We start from the raw sequence: 19,091 nt of genomic DNA, 5'->3' as shown, positions 1-19,091 counted from the left end.
CTAAAATGGCAGGAATACAGCGACAACTACACTGCGACTCCAATTCTGTGTTGGAAAGTCAAATCCCTGCTAATGAAATGCCTGGTTAAGTAGGACACTCTAAATGTCATTGGCTTCTCCTCTCTCTCTTGCGCTGAACACACAGAATAATTGCCGTCCTGGTCTCCTCATTAATGCTTATTGTTTTTCCAAACGTATGACATTTGCAGCAATAAACTTTTTTAACATATTGCAATGATTTGCAGGGAAATGAGATGTTTTAACCCTTAATCACTGGCCCATATGCAATGCTACACATCACTTAATGTCAATTAAAATGGTGACAATGAGTTTCTTGCATGCAAAATTCACTGTTGCATCCCACCCGGTCAATGCTAAATAAATACCATAAGTAAACCAAGCTACGTCAGTGTAAACAGACTGTAAATCAGATCATTATTTCTGGAGTTTGGACAGTGCCAGGGTGATACAGACGGTTATAATGAAATAAAGTTGTGGATTTTAAAACTTTCTGCCAATCCAGTTTCTCTTCAAAATTAAATCGCCCCAACATTTGCTTTTAATTGGAGTCATTTTAAAGGAAGTCTGTTGAAAATGTGTTATGCAGATTTTTCAGATTACCGCAACCCAAAAAAACTCCTTACATTCCTTAACCAAAGCTAAAACAAACAAAATTATTCAGCTGTTCCTATGGTTTAATAGTTAAAAACTTGTTTAATCTTCCTAAAGAATAAAACATGCAAGTAGCGTAAGGATTTTGTGACGCTGATCCCCGACAGGTTTGGATTATTCAAGAAACACAGAATCGTGCATGGTTAACAGTATCTGTTTATCTAATATAACCTACACAAACTGATAATGGAATTTCATAAACACAGACAACCAATCGAGAGTCCCATTCCCCCTGGTGGCCAATCGGGTGTGATGTTTGCCTTTGTTCAAACAACTTCCTATTGGCCGTCTCCCCCAGTCCTGAACGAGCTGTCCTCCTATCCTGCAGCAGATTGTGTGCTGTCCGGACAGGCCTCTCTCTCAATGTGCCGGATGTTATTTCACACTCTCAACACGAGGATCTCGAATTAATCAGCAGAGCTTCCCCCTGCCCACGGGTCACTGTGTGCTTCCTGATCAGGAAAGGTGATCCCCAGCCTCTGCAAGCTGATAGTGCCGGACGTTCCTGAGCCTGCCTTGTAGCTGTCAGCTCCCGGTACCAATGTGAATTAATGATGCTCTTAAACCACCTGTGTAACCCATGCTTCCTATGCATTATCACCTTGCGATTGCCAGCACAGTGATGTTAACTGCACAGTGGATCAGAAACAACAGGCAAACTAAACATGGACTGTATGTGAGCAAACACTGCATTGCTTAGAGCACATCATAATGCCAGTGTAACTGCAGGATATACGCCCACACTCACACAGAGACAGGTGTCAGGTTTCTATCATCCGGAAACAGAAAGAGTCACACCATATATTGGCTATATTCAGTCTTAGATAAAGGCCTAGGTTGCCAGCACATTTTGGTCAGCCAAGGTGTTTATATCCAGTGGAAATATGACTTCAAATGGGGTAAAATGTTCAGGGGGTTAAAATAACAGATCTAGCTGCACAAAAATACCCAGCATTTGAAAGCTCCTTCAATAATATCGTTTGCCACAATATATTATTTGTAGGTTTTCCCCCATGCTTCTCGTTTCACTCTGCATTTCCCATTGTTTACCCTGGTTTGCCATGCTTATTAATATACTTTGCCATAACTTGCTATTCTTTACAATGCTTACCTAAGCTTCAGCATGCTTTCACTATGCTTTATTACACTTCCGGGCGGGAGGGTTATCAGCTGACAATCTGTATTTTGTGTTTAAGTTGTTTCTGCTTTGCTGGGGACGCAGGTTAACGAGTGTAAGCGCCTCCACTCCTCTGCCCAGGGCTGGCTAACCCTCTTTACTTGCCTGTTTCAGCTGCAACTTCAAGGCAGGTGTAAGAGGTAATGAGGCTGTGAATAATATCCTCAAGCTTCATCATAGCTCTGGAATCAAAACAGAAATAATAATAAAAAAACAAACAGATATCACCTACAGAGAGAGAGAGAGAGAGCGGATATGAGCACTTTCACATCATCCCGTGGGCGGTTGTGAAAAGCAGGTTCAAAATGTACAGAAACAAAAATCTGTCAAAGACGACACGACGAGTGCGTGTGCAGGGGTGGGCATGTGTTCATCACCCCTTTTATTACGTTCTTCCATGTACACACACAGAAGTCACCGTCATGTAAACACAACAGAAACAGAGAGCAAGCTGCAGTCATGCTCTGCCTTGATTGTGACAGCGTGGAAAGGTGGCCCTGGGGGCAAGACCCTTTGTTGTCGGTGAGTGATCTCCCGGTTTCAATTTGTGAAACAACAGCGTGGGCCAACAGAGGAAATGAGTTTACAATTCAAGCTTCCTGTCTTCCTTTGGCTGGAGGGTACCATCCTGGGGCTGGAGCCAACCCCTGCCACCATGACAACGCTGGCGGTGATGTGGCAACCCCCCCCCCCCCCCCTGCCCCCCCTGCCCGCCCTGCCCCAGCCTGCTCATCCTAGAATGTTATCTGGACATCTCTCAGGTCACACAGGCAGGGTGTGGGTCTGCCAATGTATCTATTGGGTGGAACGCTAATGACATTTTCACTGTTCATTTATTGGCTCAAAATGATTCCAACCCCACCCACACACACACACTGTCTCCTTTTAGTATAAATCCTGACCACTCCTCTCTCTTTCCCATGATAGAGCCTGTGAAATGTAAAATGCCAGAGGGGGAATTTAGTGATTTAAAGATTGCTGTTGGATCGAGCCTGTTACTGCGAAGCATACCTACAATAGCGCCTGTTCTGCTCTAAGCAGATGTCGCACATCAGCCCTGCTTCCCCCAGCCGTCCCATTGTTCACTCGATTCCTCCTCATCACAAACGGAAGCCAAGAGCAACAGACAGCAAGACACAAGGCTTCAGGAAACTCAGCTTTGATTGAAAAAACACAGCTTCTTGTTTTCCTTGTTTTTTTTCTTCCTTGGATGAGTTCCTTTGGCTTCCATACGGGTTTCAGCGATCAATCCATTAACTAGCTGGCTGTTCTGTGCTTATCCTACAACAAAGTCTTGAGACTGTTAGAGGTTCTGGAAGCACGCCATGGGTATGAATGGGGATGATGTGGATCTGCTTCTGCTATGAACAGGACTGAACTGTAGGGGTAGCAGTACAGCACCGCTGAGTTGAGTACGAGGGTCCGTCACAGAGTGGGAGACACCCAGGACTGAATGACAGTGAGGGGTGGCCTTTCAGGTGCAGCGACAGGAGCACACCTACTGTATCACCTGTCTGAAGTGTGTCTGGTCATGGCCAGTGCTCTAGTCTTCTCTACATTCCCTACATTCAATAAAATCCACCTAAAAAATCCACCCGTAAGAAAAACTCAAAGAAAGAAACTAGTAAAATTCTATTAGCACTAGAACGTAGAGTATTGTAAATGAGCTCAGTAGACATTCACAGGGATGTACAGATACTCTGACTTTCCAAGTAATTCCCTTTACTTCTGGTTAAACTCCACAAAACAATACAGCTCTTGAGGTAAGTCAAAGGAAAGGCCACTTGTACCTGAGGAATCGGTTGCATTGGCCACTTTGTTAGACATATTTTCATTGTGAGTTTACAGCCTCGGTACGCTGGCTACAGAACAGTAAGAGAAGCCAGTGCCCTGGGCTTCACTCAATATGGAAATGAATTGCCATACACGTAAGGGAAATTCAGCATCTCTTATTGTGAAATGAACATGCTTCTTAATAGGATTGATTAGTTTCAAAAATCCGTCTTAAAGGAAATCACCCTGAAAACCGCAGTACTTGCAACACCCCCCCAGCTTCTATTACATATGAACTTATACAGAACTCTGAGTTACAGCTTCAAACTGTTCATGCACATAGCTACGGGGCTCATTCACATCTGCTACTTCCTTTTTTTTTTTTTTTGTTAAAGGACTGTCCAAAATAAACAGCTTGTTAATTTAGCAAACCACTTGAAGACCGCTGTAAACTGTGGCCCCTCCAGATGCTCTCTGAGTCCGAGTCTGGTTTATTTATGTGCTTCCAGTATCCAGATAATCTCAGGATGCTGAGATTGCCCGCTCTTCTGTTCTTACTGTGACTCTCAATAGAAGGCTTGTACGTGCAGCCAGAGGGTGAGGTTATTAGCTGTTTCCTCTAAATAGTCAGCTCACCAAGTAACGTTTATGTTAAGTCTTTTTGTTGTTTTTAATAATAAATAAAACGGGAAACATATATAATGCAGCTCTGTAAGAACAAAGTGCAGTTAAACTGAATTCTGACTGCTGCTCCACACTCTGCAGCTCAGCACTCTAACCACTGAGCTACTCAAACCCACTGCCTTCCACACTGCAGCCCAGCACTCTAACCACTGAGCTACTCAAACCCACTGCCTTCCACACTGCAGCCCAGCACTCTAACCACTGATCTACTCAAACCCACTGCCTTACACACTGCAGCCCAGCACTCTAACCACTGAGCTACTCAAACCCACTGCCTTCCACACTGCAGCCCAGCACTCTAACCACTGAGCTACTCAAACCCACTGCCTTCCACACTGCAGCCCAGCACTCTAACCACTGAGCTAGTCAAACCCACTGCCTTCCACACTGCAGCCCAGCACTCTAACCACTGAGCTACTCAAACCCACTGCCTTCCACACTGCAGCCTAGCACTCTAACCACTGAGCTACTCAAACCCACTGCCTTCCATACTGCAGCCCAGCACTCTAACCACTGATCTACTCAAACCCACTGCCTTCCACACTGCAGCCTAGCACTCTAACCACTGAGCTAGTCAAACCCACTGCCTTGCACCCTGTATCCCAGGACTTTAAACAGAGATACTTCACTTGCAGTGGCCTCTTGTTTGAAGACAGCAGCCAAACTGAACATTTGTGGTAAATATTAAAAACAAATCTGCCTTGAAGCAAATTCAGTTTCATCCTCGCCACAGAATTCAAATTTACGATTCTGTCTGGAAAATTGTTCCCCAAGCTCCACATTTTATCAAAATATTTGGAATAAACAGAACCCTAAATCTCACTGGACTAGGAAGACGGGGCTCTGGGTTTGGGAAAAAAACCAAAATGAATATTTATGGGCTTTTTAAAAAATATTTTGGTTCTATGAGTTTGTGACTAGTCACACTGACCTGCAGCTGCACTGTAGTGTACGGGGCAGGGCAGCCTAGTGATCACTAGACTGACCAATGCAGCTGGGCTCTGGGAGACAGAATTCTGGTTATTTACTATGCTGTTCCTTTACCATGGTTTCAGTGCTTTATCATAAGCCTTTACTATGCATTTAAAATGTGTTTCTAAACCATATATATATTTATATATATATATATATATATATATATATATATATATATATATATATATATATATACACAGTATAGATAGATAGATAGATAGATAGATAGATAGATAGATAGATAGATAGATAGACAGACAGACAGATAGATCTCATCTCATGATGCAGTCAGAGCAGGTGGAAGCCCACACTGTCAGCTCATTATATTGTTGCTACTGGTATTATGAGGTGTTATTACCTGAGCTGTGTCACTGAACACCAAGGGGCACCCTGGGGTCTTTCACAAAGCTTCCCCTCCCTGGGAGTAATGTAAGGACTCTGCCAGTTAGCTGGGAGAGGAATGGCAAGGTTGAGCTATTAACAAACCCGACTGTCTGACTGGATGACTCAATGAAAAGAGCAGCGGAGGCGTACAGAGCCGCACTGCAGACTGACAGACACTTTACTGTTTCATCTAGTCTCTGGAGAAGCTGTGGAGCAATCTCTACAAGTGTAGGAGTCCCAGTGAGCACTGTATCACTCTCACTGAGGCACTGGAGCCCTGCCCTGGGATACCCTGCACCTGGACCCCCTACCTAATACAATCACTGTGTTACAGGTTGCTGTGTCCCTTCCACAGCACAGCACAGCGTTACAGCAGCAACGTGTCTCTAAAAAAATATATCTTTAGAATTATTTAAATAATCATTTAAAAAAAAAAACCCATGCTGTATGCCGTACATAAGTATAAACCTGGGTCGAGGGGAACTAAAATACAAAATCCGGTAGAGTTCATGAAAATCATGAAGATGGGTTAAAGATGAGTGTGCTATCCACTCGCTGACAGGAGCTGGTGAGCAGACCACAGCCTTATTAGCGAGATGGAAATGGCTTTTTCTATTATTAGCAGCTGCCACATAACTCATCTGAAATGATGAGGTTCAGGATAGGAGTCAGAGCAGCGCTCTCCTCAAGTGCAGTAAGAAATTGCACAGTGTTGGAGTGGCCGGCGAGATGCAGAATTATCACCCCGCTCCGGGAGGCACGCCTGCCCTCACTGTGACCCTCGGAGCCACTCAAGCTGCTTGCCATCGTTACACTGGAATTATCCAGCAAGCGACAAGAGGGCATTTTATATTCATAATGCTGTAATCCTAATCATAAAACCTTCGCTGTTTAAATTGCAATCACACGAATCGTCACCTTCTCAGCAATAAGGCTTGCTTGTTTACGAGGGGATCCAGATGCAGTTTCCTCCTGCCTGGAAGACTGCAAGTAAACAATGTTACTGTGTGAGCCTGACAAGAACTCTCTCTCTCTCAGGAAGCTATGAGCGACTTCTGCAAGCTCCGTTTGAAATCAGAAAATTCAAAAAGGGGGATTTCCTTTTTATTCTTAAAATGGAATTACAGGAAATACCCGCACATGTGAGATTTTCATCATGGGCTCACTCTGCAATAGCCTTCCTATAAGTTTTGCACTTACCGCAGATACATAATGGCATTAAATGTCCGTAGAATAGGAAAGCAAAACATTTAAAACTAACAGTCCTACCCTAACCCTGATCTAGCATGACCATTTCAAACCACCTCTTTGATGACACATGACGCTACTGTATAGTGCAAATGAAGCAACAGGAAGGTGATAGCAGCTAATTTGCTCTGAAAAAAGGGAGACAATATACAGACATTTACAAAAAAGAGGAGACCATTCAGTCGATCAATGCTCGTTCAGTTTCTAGCTAGCTGATGGACCTCAAAACTTTGTCAAGTCAGGTCTTAAAGAAACCCCAATCGAACTGTCCCAGACAGCAGTGTGTGACGACTGGACTCACAGTTCTACAATGTGAGGAGTGCTCCATCAAACATCATTTCCAGGTCTAACAGGTTAACCCAGCTCTTGCGTTCCTGTTACCTGCTCTTGGGGTGTTCCCCGACACCGGTAGACAGTCCCAGTCCCACACAGCCTCCCCGCGGATCAGCCTGTCATCCATCCCTGTGCTTCAGAATGGGGTTAGATAGGTCTAGGTGGGGTCAAGGGTTAAAGGTCTCTCTTGTACCTCTCTGGAGCTCTGCTCTGTCCTGTAGATGCTGACCGGGCTGCTACTGCCTGCCTGAGTGCGGATAGCCTGCTAGGTGGTGATGTGATCACAGCACTGTTCTTATCACCGCGGGCAGGTAATTAGAGCAGGAGCTCCTATTCCTGTAGGAGGGAGCGGACAGCCTGTTTCCATGGAAGAGCAGCTGGGATGTGTGCAGCACCCAGACCAGCTTGGGTTTCCAGCAGGGACCCCCCCCCCCCCCCCCCCGAGACGCGACCAGATCTGTAGTCATCCTCTAACTTCCAGCTCTGCAGTCAGTGTATTTTGTATGCGTGCTGTATTCACCTGTGTGCCTTGATGTTGATACTGAATCACTGGGGTCCTTTAAGACCCAACGAGTTACGAGGATTGATGATACAAAAAAAATGAACCGGCTCTAGAGCTGAAGCAATATGATATCTAGAATCGCGAAGAACTATCCTAATTAATGAGCACACCAATGACGATAATCGCTTGCCTTTCATAGGCACAAACCAATCCCTGTGTGCCGTCCAGCAAAATATAACGAAAGAGATTTCAAAAGCTTGATGCCAAAAATCTTTTTCCTTGTTTACAAAACTGGATAGCAGCATTCCTTTAATCCACCTGTAGCCCCCAGTATTGAGACAGAGCTCTCTAGATTTCACAATGGAGTTAGTGTCTCACACAGAGAAAACAGGTGGGGCAGGTAGGGTGGCTCAGAGCCAGCAAGTTCAACTGGCATTATAGAGAACTCAGTACTGGGGATGTGAGAGCCAGCTAATGCAATGCAGTACTAGTATAGAGAACTCAGTACTGGGGATGTGAGAGCCAGCTAATGCAATGCAGTACTTTTATAGAGAACTCAGTACTGGGCATGTGAGAGCCAGCTAATGCAATGCAGTACTTTTATAGAGAACTCAGTACTGGGGATGTGAGAGCCAGCTAATGCAATGCAGTACTAGTATAGAGAACTCAGTACTGGGCATGTGAGAGCCAGCTAATGCAATGCAGTACTAGTATAGAGAACTCAGTACTGGGCATGTGAGAGCCAGCTAATGCAATGCAGTACTTTTATAGAGAACTCAGTACTGGGGATGTAAGAGCCAGCTAATGCAATGCAGTACTTTTATAGAGAACTCAGTACTGGGGATGTAAGAGCCAGCTAATGCAATGCAGTACTAGTATGGAGAACTCAGTACTGGGGATGTCAGAGCTATCAAATTGAGTACAGGATATGAGAGAGGACTCAGTGATCAGTGAAGCAGAACAAAAGAAACAATAGCACATTCTTCTCCATAGTAGCAGATTAAACTGCTAATAATGTTCAGTGTAGCACATTCTGGATGGACTAAAGAGCTATGAGTGAGCTGAATAGCAATTAGAAGACAATTAGCCAGATGGTGACGTCACAATCATTTCTCTTTCACTGCAACGCCTGCTGGATCCTGGATTATCCCCTGGCCCACATCTTCCACAGTCTCGATGGCTAATTATACCCCAGAGCTCATTGAATCTGTAGTGAGGGGGTGGAGGATTAGCTGACAAGCTATAGGGGGATCTCACCCTTTAAAAACACATCTGCAAAAATAAAACTAGGATAAAGCAGGCAGGTTTTGGCCACTGTTGATCTATAAGGAGGCTGTGTGGTCCAGTGGTTAAAGAAAAGGGCTTGTAACCAGGAGGTCCCCGGTTCAAATCCCACCTCAGCCACTGACTCATTGTGTGACCCTGAGCAAGTCACTTAACCTCCTTGTGCTCCGTCTTTCGGGTGAGACGTTGTTGTAAGTGACTCTGCAGCTGATGCTACCCTTAAGGGTATAATATATCATATATCATTTAGCCCAGGTGCACAGAACTTCAGCGTTTAAGAGTTCAAATGGACTGTCTGGACTCCACACTATGAACCCTCTCCTGAAAATCTCACCTGCCCGTCAGGAATCTGGAACAGTCCCTGTGCAAACACCACACACGTGGTGAAAGCTGACATGCAGCAGAACACTAGCCTGCCCGTCCGTTACTGAGTACCAGCTCCAGGGGTCGTATATCGTCAAGCCCCTTGATGTTTTGTGGTTTGTGCATGGTCAGCAGTGCAAGTACTCTTTTAAAAAGGTGTTGTCCCCCACAGTGCTTTGTGGTCCCGCTCTCCCTCCGCGCATGTATCTATATTAATGACCCAGATCACGTGCGCTCGCTACCTAAAGCAGACTGCTCAGAAAGCTCAGTGACTGCTGAGCTTCAAAGCAATCTATTGATGCTCCGAGCTACCTTGTGCTTGCAGTAGAGAGACTGATATCTGCCCCCAGCTGAACACAGAGCTCCACTGTGCAGCTGCTGTTCGCTCCATCAATAGCCTTGCCTCTTGTTAAAGTCACAGGAGCCCCCCGGGTCACTGTGAGCAGCTTGCTTTACAGACACAGTCCACAGAGCCAAGCCTGCCAGCGCTCTGCAGGGCCACTCCCAAACACATGGCAGGTCACAGGACCTTATGAACTAGGGCCTGTCTGTGACACTGCCTGTGTCTGTCTGCCTGTCTGGGTCTGTTTCTCTGGTGTCGCCAGTATAGGTTATTGAGGGATAGATCCCTCTTGTTAACTCACTACCTGCGCTCAGTGTTTGGGTTTATTGAAAGGTCTATAGCAAGCAAGGAGTTTATCATGTTAAGTGTGATAGACAGACAATGATCAGAGCATAGGGGTCGACATTTCGAACAAGGTAAAAACAGCCGATCTTAAACTCAGACCTTCACTAGGGCGCACCTCGGTCCTCATATCAGTGATGAGGAATGCATGCAGACAGCTCGTGGAAACTGAGGTTGCAAGGAGGATTTGCAAAAACAGGAAACAAGATTGTATAAGGCAGAGTGGGGATCCCCTGAGCAGTAGGGAGATTCCTCATTGAAGAGTTGAGAGAAGGGGCACACTCTTGGAAAAGCTGCTGTACAGGGATATTAGTTTACCCTCCTGTGCTGCAGGGAGAGTTTTACCGGCTCACTGGCTGACTCGTTCAGTTTAAATGGCCACAAGCACAGACTGCGCTCACTGAAAACAAGTGTGCCGGCAACACAAGACAAAGCCAGGAATGAATAATAGAGGCTGGTTTAAATGTTTAACTAAGCACTGTCACGGCAGCGAGCAGCTGGGCAGCCTGTCAGGACAATGCCATCAGAACAAGCTTCATAAAACATTTACTGCACCTGCATGCACCACTACATCATTGAAGAAAGGGTTAACCCCCGTGTGTCAGGCAACTACAGTAGAACAGGGCTGCCCTGCACACTGTGGGTCTCATTGCCGCACAGTACTGTACTGCATTCGGCTGTTTGAAAAGCTGTCAACGCTTACCTTTAACCTCCCTGGGCCTCTCTCAAGCAGGTGTGCTGCGAGCTGGTTCTGTGACTAATGTCTGCTGAAGACGGTGCTGAGACCACCAGAACCAATTTGAATTCAAACCAAGGCCTCCAGGGGTGAACTATTAAATAGTCTTCTAGCTGTTTGTGAAAGACAACTGCACACTGAACCTTCATTTCCGTTTTCTTTAAATAAATGCTCAGTTTATCTGAAGACCCTCCACAGTGTACCTAATTATGACAACTGGGCCTGTAGGAAGAACACACAGCCTTCCTTTTACAATGCTGGAATGATTGAAGACGGGTCGCATGTCGTTTGTGTGAAGAAGACTGTTTAGTGTGCTCTATATGTATCCCAAAGGTAAGCTTAGCTTGGGTCAGAGGCAGGCTCCCGTCACCCTGACAACCATGACAACAAACCAACAGAGGGTCTCTGGGGGCAGAGCTATGAATAGCAGGGGGAAGATCATAGGAAGATTAATGAGATGACTGTGGGACCGGAAATATGACAGGGCGAGGACAGGGCTGACTGAGTGAGAGAGACAGATTCACTGGATATATTGATAGATTGAGAGATTAATAGTAGGTGCATAGATTCACATAGAGAGATATTGATAGATGCACCAACAGCTATGCAGATTCAGACAGAGATAGATAAGTGACCGTTATCATATATAGCTATATCTATAGCTAGATATAGGAACACTTATCTATATATCTCGATAGAGATATCCTTTATGCTAGACTGTAAGATTATGATTTGTCACTGCAATCCAAGCAGCCGCTCAGATTTCTGGATCTATTTTGAATTTCATTCCCGTTTAGTTTTTAGAAAAGCGTGTTGAGCTGTGACGTCATACCGGTCTCCTGGTTACCAGCTTCATCAAGGCTTTAACAGATTCGAAATCTGTGTGACTGGAAACTAGCCCGAAAAACTCGTAGATAAGGAATACATAAAAAAAAAAAAAAAAACATGTGGTAGTTTGGGCATGGCAATCTTGTGAATAAACACTAAAAAAAGATAAAAATATCAATTTAAAAATAGTAAAACTCGAGCACCATATGACATGAATAACTCAAAGCATGTCTCTCTGATAGTAAATCCAGTGTGATCCGGTAGAGGCCACCTCTCTTTATAAACGATGATGTCATTACACTCTAGTCATGTCATCACACGCCTTTCAGAACAGAGCTGAGCGTTCTAGAACAGCCGCTAGTGCAGAGGAAATCTGGTAAAAAAAATATGACAAGTAAGAAAATACAAAAAAAAATTACATACATGTACAAGATTGTTTAGAAATATATTTTAAACAAATCTTATTTAGGAATTCCTTATCTTTTGCTCAGCCCCCCCCCCCCTCCCCTAATAAACTTCCAAGATCCCAAGATAAGAATCTCAAGGCCATGAAATGTTCAGCTAACTGTTGATGCAAGTAGATGGATGAATGAGGCATTTTCAGACTTTAAACTACTTTATTATAATGCTGTTGCTGGACTCTTTAAAGAGTGGAACATGTCTTGAAAGAGTCCCCTATGACTGGCTGCTTCAAGAGTTGTAGAAATACTGAAAGAAACTACTTTAGAAGGAACTGACTGCTAGTTGAAACATGTGTTGAATATCATATTTCTACAAGTCCTACAGAGAGCTTTATGGATGCTTGAAAAGTTGGCAGAAAACGTTGCCTGGGTTTCATGTGCTTGAGACGTGCACACTCTTATTGTATAGAAATGACTGTGTCTTGACTGTGGGTCCGAGCAGCACTTGCATTGCCTGCTGTATAGCATGCAGAAAAGCTAGCAGGCCAATGTCTAGTTATAGCAGGGAGCTGTAATGGGGTAACCTGGGGGTCCGAACCCCTCTGTAAACACTGACTCACTGCCTGAATAATAACAGGCAGCTGCTGGGCAACATTGCCTCCCGCTCTGGGGTTTTCTCAAAAATAGATTGGGTGTAAACAGAATTCCAGAGATAAAAGAGGAAAAACAACAACAACTCAGCATGCTTAGAGTTCCAGAGCAGTGAAGAGCCTGCAGAATCACAGCACTGCCATCTGCTGGACACCTATAGCACTGCAGGCCAAATCACTAATCTATAGGCTAGCAGAGTAGGTAAAACTTATGTCAGGTGTACAAACGTTTTTGGCTTGTGCCTTCACCATTACCAGCACTGAATATTTCCTGTCCTCTCTCCCTTCATTTTTCCATTACATATTCAAATTGTACCTTTTTTAAATAGTTTATAGTGAGTGAAATGACAATTGGACTTTTGTTTGTTTGTTTGTTTGTTTGTTTTAATCGTTTTTTGATTATTAAAAAGTTGGGAATCAGGGAAACAAAGTTAAGAAAACCTTTGCAAAATTCACCAGATTCCCAATTGAAAAGCAGCAGTAGTCTGAAATCAAGTGGCAATGGCGTTACGTCAGAAGGAATCGAATTGAGGTACAGTCCCTCATAGCCTGAGCTCTTTGTTTAAAGCTTGTTATCCATTCAAACAAGCTGTCCTGTTACTCCCCATCCTTTAACCCAGTCCTTAAACCTCACTGCAAGCTTTACCCATTGAACACAGCAGTTCTGAAACTGACATGGCTTAATGCATTGCTTATACAAAGAGCTGCCTCTTCCCATGTTATTTGGTGGCAGCAGTGGGATAATAGTTCCTTCTCTGCTGTGTATATATTCTGAGAAAGAGATTTGTACATTTTTTCCTTCGTCCTTGTCTCATCCTAGGAGAGCCAAACTGCATTCCTTACCTCCCACGCCCCCCCTCCGCCCCCAGCCATCTCTTCCCTTTACTTCCTTTAATTACTAATCCATCCCTGGGAAAATATGCTCTCAGATGAAAATTTCACAGAGTAGGATTCTGCCAAACTCTCTCTCTTCCCATAAATGAAGGCAAAAGGGTCTCAGTTCATTTGGCAACAAATTCCCAGGATCAAGTAGGGACAGTCTTCTCAGGGTCAAATTCTCTGACACCACTGTTTTGGGAATATTTCACAGACAACACCACTGACCTATTTTTGTAAAAAAAAAAAAAAATCACATAACAGAATAGCATTGTATGCCAAACATTTTGAAGCACAAGTGTGAAGCACAAATTTCAAACGCCATAGCTTAGTCTAGTACCAGGTATTTTAATCTGGATCCCGGCTAAATCTGTCATTTTAGTGATAGGAAGTGTTTTGTTCTTGTGTTGAGTCCCTGATAGTGAAGGGCAGTGCCAGTGACACACACTGTGACTGGACATTGACGCTCTCTGACTGTGCATGTCAACTTCATCAGTGTGGTATCCCTGAATTTTATACATGTGTTAAAAACAGGTACTACCCTTTCAGCTAGAACTATTTTAGGCGAAGCCTTGACTGTAAAGGCAACTACAAAGATGTTTTTCGAACTTCCTTGTCTCTCCCCCTGCTATGCCTCAGCAGATAAGCCAGTCTCTTTGAGTTCTGGCTCCTACGCATTACAGCTGCTCAGCTGCTCTACACAAAGTGCTGTACTGTCTACTTTGTGTTTAACTGCACTGATAAGACTTGGCCAGACTGCTATACAAATGCATCACATGCTTAGTTTTTCCTGCTCGCTTGACAAACTGCACTGCCAGGGTTTGTGTGAACTGTCTTTGGGACAGCCGAGGTATAGCCTCATACTTTTTTAAAAATAATTTCTTTAAGTGCTTGTTGTAAAATATTATCAATATAACAGCAAACACAGGTTTACATTTCTGTTTAGCTTTTATAAGCTACAGAAACAGAAGCATGGTAAGCCTCCTGAATCTCCCTGGGTCAGGAAGGAAAAGGCTACTGATCAACTGATCACACTAAATCAGCAACTGCGGGCTCAATTCATGCAACACCTGCACGGTAACAGACAAGCCCATTGAAAACCCTTCTCTTCATGCTGCGGTCCAGTGTATCACCAACCAGAACAGCCACTCCAGCCAGGATTTAAAACAGTACCCATCTCTGGAGCCACCTGCACCCTGACTGCCTCCATTCTTCAGCAGCACAGACGGGCTGGAAGGAAAAGTCTTTCAGCTGGGAGCGACTGTTCAGTGTCTTGTTGCTAAGCAGTGGACGCGCTGTGCTGGATAACTGCTGCTTAAGCAGCTGAAGACTTCATAACAGCACCGCTAGACTAAACTAACATGAAACAGACAGACGTGTAAACCTACTGCAAACTGTGGTGAATGATTGCAGCACAGCTCAGGAGTCTCATCTGTGCATCAGACAGCACTCTCCCCAGAGCACCGCGGGTTCATACGAATGTCTACAATAAAAACGGTATCCTGCAGCACGGCATACATTAAATTCAATTACTTCAATGTGCAGATTGTTCCTGAAGAAACACGGTATTATATTTAATTATATTGAAATTCTGACAAGGGGATCTGTTGTACTAGCACAGGAAACTGTTGAGCTGTGTGCTCCCTCTTTCCAAATGAATCTCAGCCATGAGAAAAGGCTGATTTCACAGATCAGCTCTAATCTTGCACTGCCTAATATTACCTTAGCTACGGCAGTTCAAGATTAGTGTAAATTGTGGTTTAGAAAACCACCCTATGTTATATGTATATATGTATATATATAAGCTGCCACTGCTCTCTCGTTCGACCTACAGGTCGGGCAAGCCCACTCACAGCTGGGGCATTGTGTATTCTTGATGGGGTAACAGAGCTGATTTTGTGGTTACTGCACACTATGCATACACAGGTAGGTCATAGGTAGGACATCTTTTTAATAGTAAAAGACCATACTGGGCATATTGCATTCTTCCCTTTCTGACATTTCCAGGTGGATAGTTAGACATTAAGAGAGTGCACCATTATAGGGAATAAGATCATGAGGTGCTTCTGTAGGCTGATGCAGCAATGAGAGATCAGCAATAAGATCATGAGGTGCTTCTGCAGGCTGATGCAGCAATGAGAGATCAGCAATAAGATCATGAGGTGCTTCTGCAGGCTGATTGCAGCAATGAGAGATCAGCAATAAGATCATGAGGTGCTTCTGCAGACTGATGCAGCAATGAGAGATCAGCAATAAGATCATGAGGTGCTTCTGCAGACTGATGCAGCAATGAGAGATCAGCAATAAGATCATGAGGTGCTTCTGCAGACTGATGCAGCAATGAGAGATCAGCAATAAGATCATGAGGTGCTTCTGCAGGCTGATTGCAGCAATGAGAGATCAGCGTGACAGTTTTCTGGAGACAGTAAAGGCACTTCTTGCGTGGTCCGAATGTGTGTTTATGCACATTTGTATTTCACTACTCAAACAAAGGGATTAATACAGAATTGAGATAGATTGCTTTACATTGAGATTAGCAACACAGTTTGAGAACGGAACATGCTGTGGTCTGTAGTAAGCAGTGAATATGTGAGGATCCATTTGATAAGGTTAGATCACAAAAGATTGTACTGTCTGTTCGTATTGTTATGACAGATCCTCCACATTGTCTTGTGTTTATGCACGGTGATGGTGAAAAACACCAGGGGCTAGTTCAAGCTGCTCTGTTCTCTACTATCATACAGCCTTATTACATACACTATATTATTACCCTGCTTCTAAACAGATGGGACCCCATAGGGTTTAATAAGCAAATTAAAATTCATCTCAATTCAATCAGCTTGGCTCCAGTCCATCAACGCTGGCTTCTCCTGTCAATTCATTATACACAGGGCTTGATTGGGTGAAGGATACACACAGAACAGACACAGGGCATCATCCTAATTAGAGGCAATTGGCTATAATTTACAAAAGGGATTATTCAGCCTCCCAGTGAGCTAGTCTGAGAGCTGATAAACTCATTCATGGTGAAGCCCTCTTTGTGAGCAGCTTGATATACAGTGTGGAGGGACGGATCACTCTGTGTGTCAGCACTGACACTGCTCCCTCATTCCCTAGGGTGGGTACACTGCTCCCTCATTCCCGAAGGTGGGTACACTGCTCCCTCATTCCCTAGGGTGGGTACACTGCTCCCTCATTCCCGAAGGTGGGTACACTGCTCCCTCATTCCCTAGGGTGGGTACACTGCTCCCTCATTCCCGAAGGTGGGTACACTGCTCCCTCATTCCCTAGGGTGGGTACACTGCTCCCTCATTCCCTAGGGTGGGTACACTGCTCCCTCATTCCCTAGGGTGGGTACACTGCTCTGCTCCACTGTACTATTCTCTACTATCATACAGTAGCTGGAGCATAATGTAACAAATATCAATCCAAACTCATGTGTTTAAACAAAACCACAGAGGACTAAAGGAGGCAAATGAAAGCACAATTTATACTTTTTAATATCATGAAATTAGTGACAAATGAATGTAACTGATCATGAAATCAATCTTCAGAGTTGCTTGTTATTGGTTTCGTGGATTTAACGGTTCACTGAAATATGCACATTGTATCTGATTTGATGTGCATAGGTTGCTTAAATTCAAATGCCATCTCCTCGCTATTTAATGCTATGTTATATTTTTGTGCACAGGTATTTTTTGGTAGAAATTCAGGTTTCGTTTTGAAAAGTAGACGCCAGTGGCTCAGTGAAGTGGTTATAAGTGTGACTAAGCCTTACAGCACTCAGAGCACTTTACTGGCAGGTTTATCTAAAGAGCATTTGAAATCTGGCAGATGCTCTACCTGCTGGTTACATGAAGGTCTGATCCACATGAGGGATTCCAGGGGTCTGAGAAACTGGGATATGCTGAGATACTGATTTCAAGAGAAGCTTAGAGTGCTGGGCTGCAGTGTGGGAGGCAGTGGGTTTGAGTAGCTCAGTGGTTAGAGTGCTGGGCTGCAGTGTGGAAGGCAGTGGGTTTGAGTAGCTCAGTGGTTAGAGTGCTGGGCTGCAGTGTGGAAGGCAGTGGGTTTGAGTAGCTCAGTGGTTAGAGTGCTGGGCTGCAGTGTGGAAGGCAGTGGGTTTGAGTAGCTCAGTGGTTAGAGTGCTGGGCTGCAGGGTGGGAGTCAGTGGGTTTGAGTAGCTCAGTGGTTAGAGTGCTGGGCTGCAGGGTGGGAGGCAGTGGGTTTGAGTAGCTCAGTGGTTAGAGTGCTGGGCTGCAGGGTGGGAGTCAGTGGGTTTGAGTAGCTCAGTGGTTAGAGTGCTGGGCTGCAGTGTGGAAGGCAGTGGGTTTGAGTAGCTCAGTGGTTAGAGTGCTGGGCTGCAGTGTGGAAGGCAGTGGGTTTGAGTAGCTCAGTGGTTAGAGTGCTGGGCTGCAGTATGGAAGGCAGTGGGTTTGAGTAGCTCAGTGGTTAAATTGCATGGCTGCAGTGTGGAAGGCAGTGGGTTTGAGTAGCTCAGTGGTTAGAGTGCTGGGCTGCAGTGTGGAAGGCAGTGGGTTTGAATAGCTCAGTGGTTAAATTGCATGGCTAACACTTAACCGGTTAACAAGTGGAATAGTGCCAAAGAAACAACAACCTTTTATCACTGGCTATGAATCTCTAATTAGTACTGGACTGTTACGGATAGGCTTGTATTACATAGCAGATTGCATAGTTAATTAGGCTAATTGTATTTGCAGAGTTCTGTAAGTGGCAATTCAATAATACATGCAGTCGGTATTCATGTACCCTTGACTTCCCCGTATGCGTTACTCAGAATCTCTTCAGGTCCAGTTCTCCCTAAGCAGAACAGCGGCCCGTGTGCTGGCAGTAAGGAAAGCCACAGCGCGCGACATTAACAAGGTTTCAGACTCACCTGCGTCGCTGCCAATCACCGCCAGACTCTGAGCGCCTTTGAGTCGGAAAGACAGCTCGGGGCAGGGCGGTCTGCTGAACAAGCTGGAGTCGCCGTTTCCCATTTTAAATGTGTACGTTTGCAAAACAAATACAAAAATAAATAAAAAAATAAAAATAAACTTGCAACATAAACGACAACAAACCCGAGTCGTATAAAATACTGAACGATAACAGGCGGTTCAGCGCAGTTGTGTCGTCTGCTGCTTCTCTGTGCGGATTCAGCAACCCACATGTAATGATTTGAAAAAAAACAAACATATAACAGAAACTCCCGCCTGGGTTTTGTTTAAAAGATACAACAGCAACACGTGCATATATTTGTATCTGCCGTGTCCAATAGCGGCCAGTGGTGAACTTGAGCACCCCCGCTGAGGGACGGGTTTGGCAGCGCTGCTTTAAAACGTGCCAGCTTGCTCTCTATTCAACCAGAAGCATTGCATTGCATTACAGGTCGTGTGCACACACAAACAAGCACAGCGTGTTTTAAAACCTTCCCATTTATTATTATTATTATTATTATTATTATTATTATTATTATTATTATTATTATTATTATTATTATTACTAAGCGTGCAGTATATA

General features: G+C 44.4%; 1 protein-coding gene across 2 annotated transcripts in view; it reads right to left on the bottom strand.

Moving 5' to 3' along the window:
- Positions 1-18,870, bottom strand: part of LOC117973663 (E3 ubiquitin-protein ligase NEURL1B-like) — a 52,449-nt gene extending 33,579 nt beyond the window's left edge. Inside the window, exon 1 of one of the 2 annotated variants that reach the window (XM_058997134.1) lies at positions 18,469-18,870. In XM_058997134.1, the coding sequence (XP_058853117.1) occupies positions 18,469-18,571 (103 nt within the window). In that variant the 5' untranslated portion in view covers positions 18,572-18,870. The remainder of the gene's footprint in view (positions 1-18,468) is intronic. The other variant, XM_058997133.1, reaches the window with a different exon arrangement.
- Between the last annotated feature and the right edge of the window lie 221 nt (positions 18,871-19,091).

The sequence above is a fragment of the Acipenser ruthenus genome, chromosome 23, assembly GCF_902713425.1.
Source record: "Acipenser ruthenus chromosome 23, fAciRut3.2 maternal haplotype, whole genome shotgun sequence".
Lineage (NCBI taxonomy): Eukaryota > Metazoa > Chordata > Actinopteri > Acipenseriformes > Acipenseridae > Acipenser > Acipenser ruthenus.
Note: the sequence above shows the minus strand (reverse complement) of the source record. Positions and strands in the feature narration are given on the sequence as shown.